The following is an 8,201-nucleotide window of genomic DNA, read 5'->3' as shown; positions in this document are numbered from 1 at the left end:
GTTACAAGAAACTTCTCCAGCTAAAGTGCTGGCAACCAGACAGAGGGTCTTCTGCCCCACATCTGCGGCAATTCCAGAGGCCCAGGGTGAGAAGGAGATGGTCACTTCCCAGCAGCAGATCAGGGAGCCCCGGAATGACACGTACTGAAGGGGAGGGGTAATGGAGGGGCGGGCATGACCGGGTGCCTAGAGACACCAAGACAGAGGATAGGTGGAGGAAGAGAAACACGCAAGGGGGAGGAGCCATATAAAAGGGGGGCGGAGCCGGAACGGGACCAGTCTCGAGGGGAAGACATCAGAGGAGGCAGCTTTCCAGCGCTGCTCCTCTCTGGGCAAAATGGCGGCGATCGAGCACGTGTTGGAGCGGCTGCGGGCTCAAGCGGAGGTGCGGGGTTCGGAGTGGCTAACAGAGCAGGTGGAGCGCTGGATGGGTGAGACGGAGGCAGGCACGAGTAGCGGGGAGCCGGTGCTGCGGGCCCGGAGGTCTCGGCCTCCGGCGCGCTTTTCGCCGGGACCCGCCCCTCGGCCACCTCGTGATCGGCGGAGCCCGGGGGCGGACAGGTCGGTCCCCCCCGCAAAACGGAGACAGCAGGACGATCGGGGCCTGGGGCGGTCTGCACGCCGCCGGCCTACCCCGGGGGGCGGGGCCACGGGCCAAGATGGCGCCGGCTCCCCGCCGTCCAGCCCGGCGACCGTTCGCGTGGGGGACCCCTGTGGGGGGCCCTGCACGAGCAGGGGGACAGCCAGCGGTGCGGAGGGTTCTGCAAGACGGACGGAGTCGGCCTACAGGGGGGCACGGGCGGTGGGTGGGGGGCGCCGGGCGGATGCGGGCTTACTCGATGGACAGACTGGAGGACTGACGCCCAGGGGTGGTGCGGGGGGGCGCCCTAGGTCTGGTTCTCTACGCCAGTCTGGGAGCAAGGCCCCTGTGGTGAAGGATCTTCCCAGCCACCTGCTTGCTGCGGCCTCTGGGAGCGGATCGCCCAGGGGGCTTCTGGCGCCTGCGGAGAGGGAAGAGGAGGACCGGTCGGAGGGAGAACTGTCCGCTGAAGACGACGTGGTTCCCCCGGCGGTGGAGAGCGGCAACGCGGCTGCGGGACGTGTTCCTGGTCGGCCCGGTAAGTCAGTACCTACTGTTTTCTCTGATGTTTTGCAGGGGTTGCTGGGGGTGGTGCAAGGGGTGGCTGGTTCAGCGGCGCCTCCGGCGCCGCTGGGTGGGGTGTCGGTGGCGGGGTCGGGTCAGGTGGACCCGGGGCCCGCGCCGCCCATGCAGGGTTTGTTGGAGGGATTGCGGGCTTTGGTGGACAGGTTTGGGGGGGATGGGGGATCTCCTGCCCTGACGGCGCCTTGGGGGGCTGGTAAGGTAGCGGGGGCGGCGGGGGTCCCGCCAGCTGCGGGTGGGGAACCCGCGGCGTCCGCAACGGCGGTGCCGGTGGTGGGCGGGGGGTCCGGTGGGGAGGAGGCGGCCGCGACACCCAGCCGTACTGATGTGGTTCGGATTGGGGATGCGGCGCGTTGTGAGGTGTACGTCTGCTTCGAGGGACCGCTCGGGGCGCACCTGAAGCCGGAGGTGCGGGAGAAAATTGCAAAAGGTGAGTATGTGGAGATATTCTCGCTGCTCCCACTGGAAAAATTCAATTTGGATCGGGTCAAGCCCAATGACACGAAAAAAGACGATGAGGAAAAGAGGCGTTATAGGCTGATACCGCGTACGTTTGCGAATTGGTTGCAGGCGTTCGCGATTTTGGCGAGCGTCATCGGCGAAAAGAACCCCGAGCACTGCTCGGCGTTGTTTTGCTATATGGACGCCATTGGGGAGGCACACCGGGTGTACGGGGGGGTGGCATGGCTCCGGTACGACGAACAGTTCCGGCAGCGGAAGGCGGTGCGTCAGGAGTTGCGGTGGGATCACAAGGACATCAGCCTCTGGATGAGGCTGATGTCCTCCGCCCGGGCCCCGCCTCAGTTTTTTCAGGGGGGGGCCGGGGGTACACCCTCCTCAGGACTGTCGGCCGGAAAGAAGTGGGGGGTGTGCTGGTCTTTTAACGAGGGCGCCTGCAAGTTTGGAAGTGCGTGCCGGTTCAAGCACGAGTGTTCCGGCTGCGGGGGGGCTCACGCCCTGTCTCGCTGCTTTAAAAGGGGAAAGCGTCCCGGCGACGCTGCTAACAAGAGGGAAGACGCCGGTGAGGGTGGAAAGGATGCTTCCTTTCCTAAGTAGGTACCCGGACAGGGTGGCTGCGCGGCTGCTGGCCGAGGGGTTCCGGGAGGGTTTACGGATTCCCTGTGACTTGAAGGTGGTGCCGCCGGTGGCGCGAAACCTCAGGTCGGCCTTGCAGCACCCTACGGTGGTGGACGAAAAGTTGGGGAAGGAAGTGGCGCTGGGTCGGATGGGGGGGCCGTTTACGGTTAAGCCGTGGGACTCGCTGGTGGTGTCCCCCTTGGGGGTTGTCCCCAAGAAGGAGCCGGGCAAGTTTCGGCTCATACACCACTTGTCGTTTCCAAAGGGGGGTTCGGTCAATGATTTCATTGACCCGGACGTCTGTGCGGTGTCGTATACGTCATTTGACGCGGCTGTTCGGTGGGTGCGGCGCTACGGCCGGGGAGCGCTCATGGCCAAGGCGGACATTGAGTCGGCTTTCCGGTTGCTGCCGGTGCACCCGGACAGTTTTCGGTGGTTGGGTTGTCACTGGCGGGAGCAGTTCTACGTGGACAAGTGTTTGCCTATGGGCTGCTCCGTTTCTTGCTCCGTGTTCGAGCAGTTTAGTTCGTTCCTGGAGTGGGTGGTGCGGGATGTTTCCGGCATTGAGTCAATCATTCACTACTTGGACGATTTTCTCTGCATCGGCCCCCATGCCTCCGCTGTGTGTGCGATTCTCTTGTCCACGTTGCAGCACATCGCAGGCGTTTTTGGGGTGCCATTGGCGGCCGAAAAGACGGAGGGCCCAGTGGGGGTGTTGAGTTTCTTGGGTATAGTGATAGATTCGGCGGCTATGGAGTGCAGGTTGCCGGATGACAAGTTGGCGGATTTGCAGCGGGCGATTCGGGAGATTCAGGGCCGTCGGAAGGTTCAGCTGATGACCTTGCAGTCCTTGCTGGGAAAACTGAACTTTGCGTGCCGCATCATCCCGATGGGCCGGGTGTTCTGCCGGCGGCTGTCGGCGGCGACGGCGGGGGTGCGGGCGCCCACGCACTTCATTCGGTTGACGGAGGAACACCGGGACGACTTGGGGGTGTGGCATGATTTCTTGTCCTCCTATAACGGCAGGGCGGTGTGGATGTCGGGGCCGGTGAGCAACTTCGATGTCGCATTGGTCACCGACGCAGCAGGGTCTACGGGCTATGGTGCGTTTTTCCAGGGCAGGTGGAGTGCGGAACCTTGGCCGCGCTCGTGGAAGGAAGCGGGTTTCCTGGGTAACCTGGTGTTGCTGGAACTCTTTCCGATTGTGTTGGCTCTGGAGCTGTGGGGGGAGAGTTGCAGGAATTTGAAGCTGCGCATCAACTGTGACAACATGGGTGTGGTGCAGGTGGTGAATCGCATGTCTGCCTCCTCCCCTCCTGTTATCAGACTGTTGCGCCAATTGGTCCTTAGGTGCCTGCGTTTGAATGTGTTTTTGTATGCTGTGCATATACCTGGGGTGGAGAATGCCTTAGCTGACTCCCTGTCTCGTTTCCAGTGGGACAAGTTCCGGGAACTGGCACCTGGCGCGGAGGCAGTCGGGATTCCGTGCCCGGGGTGGATTTGGGCGCTGCCCTTGGAGTCGCCGCGGGCTGGATACGCAGGTCTGTAAGTGGGGCTACCTGGACGGCATACGTGAAGGTATGGCGGGAATGGCAGGAGTTGGTGCGAGAGGTGGACGGAACTGGGGGAGCCGGGGATGGGCGCTTGCTGGCACTTTATTTTGTGGTCCGGAACGTGGAGAGTGGGCGCTCGGCGGCAGTGATCGATCGGAAACTGGCGGGCTTGTCATTCCTTTTTAAGTTGTTGGGGTCGGAGGATTGGTCGAAGGGTTTTTGGATACGTCAGATGCTGAAGGGTTTTCGGAAGCAGTCGAAGAGGGGGGACACGAGACGTCCGGTGACGTTTGGGGTCTTGGTGGCCATTTGTGGTACATTGGTTTCGGTTTGCACGTCTCCGTTTGAGGTGCGGTTGTTCACGGCGGCCTTTTCATTGGCTTTTTACGGGGCTTTTCGTATTGGGGAGTTGGTCAGCCCGTCCCGGAAAGTTCCTGGGGGGCTGGGGGATCATGATGTTCGGGTGGCAGGATCAGTGGTGGAGATAACTCTTAGGCGTTCGAAGACGGACCAACGGGGTAGGGGTGTGAACATTTGCTTATTCAGTTTGGCAGGGTCACAGGTTTGCCCGGTAGAAGCGGTTCGGAGTTACCGAGCGGTTAGGCCGGGGAGTCCGGGTCCATTCCTTGTCCACGCGGACGGGTCTTTCCTGTCCAGATTCCAGTTCGTGGCGGTTTTCCGGCGAAGTTTGGCGCTTAATGGTTGGGAGGAGTCGGAATATGCTTCACACTCCTTCCGCATCGGGGCGGCCACAGAGGCGGCCCGGTGCGGGTTGGATGAGGCGGCGGTACGAAGGATTGGTCGTTGGGAGTCGCGTAGGTTTAGGTCATACGTTCGACCTCAGTTAGCGGTTGGGCGGTCCAGGGAGTGGGATGGCCCTTAGTTGTATTCCTGGTTGGTTGGTAATACGGAATGCGATACAGGAACCGTTCCTGGGACTGATGGAGTTTTTTCCACGGGGGTAGGGTTGGGATCTCCGTGGGGTGGTAAGGGCAGTGGTTAGTGGTTTTGCTGTGGGGTTATTGTTTTTCGGGGATCAGCAGGTTTTGGTTTCTCGTTTCAGATGGAGGTTCACCGCGCCTCGTTTGGATCGTGGGCCACTCCTACGTGTGTTGGGGGGCCAGGAGAGGAGACATGAGACCTGCGGGGAGGCAACTGGGGATTTCCAGGGCAGAAGCGGAATTGCGATGGTTGGGGATACCAGGAATGCGGTGGGAGAGGGTGGTGAGTGTGGTTGAAAGGTTCGTGTGGCTGCATGGGCCCCCGGATGTGTTGGTTCTGCATGCTGGGGGGAATGACCTGGGAGCCCGGAAAGTCCGGGATTTACTGAATGACATTAAGGCGGATTTTCTGAAGCTGCGTGCTAGGTTTCCCAGTACGATCCTGCTGTGGTCGGATATTGTCGCCCGGACGCAGTGGAGATGGGCAAGGTCAGTGGCCAGCATTCAGAAGACGAGGATCCGGGTGAATAAGGTGGTGGGGAGATTCGTGATTCAGAATGGAGGGCTGGTGATCAGGCACAGGGAACTGGAGTCCAATGTGGGTCTGTACCTAAGGGGGGATGGGGTTCATCTCACGGATGTCGGGATTGACCTGTGGTCTTTGGGTTTACAGGGGGGGATCCAACAAGCTTTGAGGGTGTGGGGTTGCCCTCAAGGGTAAGGTGGTCACCCTTTTCAGGCTGTGGCGTGAGATTTCTGGTGGTCTTTGACGGTGGCGGTAAAACAGAGGTGATATAAAAGGGTGGGGGGGGCTCATTGGTATTATGGGCCCCTCAGTTGTATTCCCGAACGGTGGACGGAATACTGGGAGGTTTTTCACTGCAGGAATTGTTTGTCTCTGAGCGGTCACAGCGTGAGGCCTGGTATGGTAAAAAGGTAAAGCAGTGAGGTTGGTGTTTTTGGAATTAAAGTGGGTCACCGTCAGAGATCACCAGACTGGAGTTGATAAAAGTTGTTCAAGGTTTTGGTTTACAGTTGTAGATATATATTTATATATTTATATATTTATATACATATTTTGGAGGGAGTAAAATATTTTGGTTATGTTTAATAAAAGGCTGTTGTGGCCATTTTACTCCAAAGAAAAGGTGTGGTCTCATTATTATAGATATATAAGGGCTGGTATGGGACATTATTGAGAGGGGGACTGTTGGGCTACGCAGGTCAAGGGAGCCCCGGAATGACACGTACTGAAGGGGAGGGGTAATGGAGGGGCGGGCATGACCGGGTGCCTAGAGACACCAAGACAGAGGATAGGTGGAGGAAGAGAAACACGCAAGGGGGAGGAGCCATATAAAAGGGGGGCGGAGCCGGAACGGGACCAGTCTCGAGGGGAAGACATCAGAGGAGGCAGCTTTCCCACCCTCCCTCCCTACTGGATAGCATGTTTGGGTGTGAGTTGTTGGTTTGATTGCTGGTGTTTTCGTTGTGTTTGTTTTCTGTCTTTCAGGTGCAGTGGACTGTTCGTCACAACAGTGAAGTCGGCCCTTTGGGGGGCTGCGGCGTGAGATTTCTGGTGGTCTTTGACGGTGGCGGTAAAACAGAGGTGATATAAAAGGGTGGGGGGGGCTCATTGGTATTATGGGCCCCTCAGTTGTATTCCCGAACGGTGGACGGAATACTGGGAGGTTTTTCACTGCAGGAATTGTTTGTCTCTGAGCGGTCACAGCGTGAGGCCTGGTATGGTAAAAAGGTAAAGCAGTGAGGTTGGTGTTTTTGGAATTAAAGTGGGTCACCGTCAGAGATCACCAGACTGGAGTTGATAAAAGTTGTTCAAGGTTTTGGTTTACAGTTGTAGATATATATTTATATATTTATATATTTATATACATATTTTGGAGGGAGTAAAATATTTTGGTTATGTTTAATAAAAGGCTGTTGTGGCCATTTTACTCCAAAGAAAAGGTGTGGTCTCATTATTATAGATATATAAGGGCTGGTATGGGACATTATTGAGAGGGGGACTGTTGGGCTACGCAGGTCAAGGATCCAGAGGGAGAAGGGAGAGGAGGTTGTTGTCCTCCCTTCCCAACAGTCAGACAGAGTGGAGGAAATTGTCTTCACTCCCCAGTCAGGATCCATGCACCTGGGAGACAGTGACAAAGAAATGTCATCTCAGCAGCCCGATGAGGGAATGGAAGAGGAAGCAGCTGGCTCACCTCCTCAATGGCAGCTGCACCGTTTTGGATAGACGGAGGTCATATTTCCTCCCCAGCAGCAGATCCACAGTATGAGAGTGGAGGAAGCCAGCCTCCCGCCCCAATGGTTAGTCGGAGCAGATGATGTGGAGTGCCCAGCAGAAGTGTGCTGACAACAGGGCAGAGTGCTACCAACCTCTGCCCAGCACTGGCAACAACTGTGGAGTTCCAGGAAGCTGTAACAGTCGGCCCCTCTCTCCAGTGACAAGCTGATGTAATGAAGCTTCTACTCCCAGCTGAATCGCTGGCAACAGGGCAGAGTGCCGCTGGCCTCTGCCTACCACAGTGTCTCTACATATTCAGGAAGCTGGGGCAATCGACACCTCTGCCCAGCAGAAGACTGAGCCCTGGAATGCTAAAAAACACCCAGCTTAAGCGCTGGCAGCCGGGCAGAGAGTCAATGACCTCTGCCCCACACTTACTGATGACAACTTTTCATTGCGCTATTCCTTGCAGCCAAGAATGCAGATCATGCGGACTGACTATGTGAGTTCACTCTGGCCGGCTAACGCATGTCCAGACCAGGTGAAGGTCTGGGACCTTGTTAGTTGACTCTTTTAGCTAATTATTAGAACTGATTCATTAAAAGCACTTATTTGTGTAGTGCCGGCTCCTGAAGAGCACACGCTATGTTTTTGAAATTTAATGTTACACCTGAACTGCAGTTTGGTTTGGGTACAATTATTCCAAATTTTGACCTCAGCATCAGCAGCATTGGAGTTATGGTCGGCACATTTAGGAGGACAACGTTTTTATTTGCCGACCGGACAAAGATAGTGCCGTTTACTCCATTACCACTATAGATGCGCAGGGGAAAGACTTAACTTTACCAGACCCACGTTTCTATTGGTAGGAGAGAGGCTACCGGAACTATGTTTTTCTGGACTTAAAGGGAGTTGACTTTTTTCCCTGATCTCCTGAAAAAGAAAAAGAAAAAAACAGGAACTGTGGGGTAGTTTGACAGGGTCAGCTAAACGCCATGTCAAGGTTACCTTATGGGTCACAGTACCTGATTTAGGGAGAGACTGCACTTCAGCGACTCTGACCACTAGGTGGCATGAGTCGGCACAAATAGTACTGTTTTTACCTGTTGGGGAAAAAAAAAACTTTTAAAGTTTAGAAGAGAGGGCTCCATTGAGACTGGGATGGAACCCTGCCTTCTAATAAGTTTTTGTGCAATTTGTTGTTTGTGTATTTTCTTCTTTTTTTG

The 8,201-nt window shown here is 56.6% G+C and overlaps 1 protein-coding gene across 2 annotated transcripts; it reads left to right on the top strand.

Annotated features, from left to right (window-relative positions):
- Window positions 1-830: 830 nt before the first annotated feature.
- LOC143961679 (uncharacterized) lies at window positions 831-6,244 on the top strand. 2 transcript variants are annotated; one of them, XR_013270527.1, is made up of 2 exons: window positions 831-1,118; window positions 4,856-6,244. XR_013270527.1 is itself a non-coding variant. In XM_077470998.1 (2 exons), the coding sequence occupies exons 1-2, from the start codon at window positions 3,276-3,278 to the stop codon at window positions 5,452-5,454; spliced, it is 1,104 nt and encodes a 367-aa protein (XP_077327124.1). In that variant the 5' UTR covers window positions 3,231-3,275; the 3' UTR covers window positions 5,455-6,244. The 2 variants fall into 2 exon arrangements, 1 of the variants encoding a protein (XP_077327124.1); XM_077470998.1 differs by lacking the exon at window positions 831-1,118 and adding an exon at window positions 3,231-3,780.
- The last annotated feature ends 1,957 nt before the right edge of the window (window positions 6,245-8,201 follow it).

Source organism: Lithobates pipiens, unplaced genomic scaffold, assembly GCF_037356315.1.
Source record: "Lithobates pipiens isolate NorthernLeopardFrog02 unplaced genomic scaffold, aLitPip1_a1.2 Scaffold_8, whole genome shotgun sequence".
In the NCBI taxonomy this organism is placed as follows: Eukaryota; Metazoa; Chordata; class Amphibia; order Anura; family Ranidae; genus Lithobates; species Lithobates pipiens.
Note: the sequence above shows the minus strand (reverse complement) of the source record. Positions and strands in the feature narration are given on the sequence as shown.

What these genes read in the sequence shown, in the direction of transcription:
- LOC143961679 (XM_077470998.1), top strand. Translation starts at nt 3,276, where the DNA reads ATGTCGGGGCCGGTGAGCAACTTCGATGTCGCATTGGTCACCGACGCA. An exon ending in GCCGCGGGCTGGATACGCAG is followed by an intron (nt 3,781 to 4,855) that starts GTCTGTAAGTGG and finishes TTCTCGTTTCAG; the next exon opens with ATGGAGGTTCACCGCGCCTC.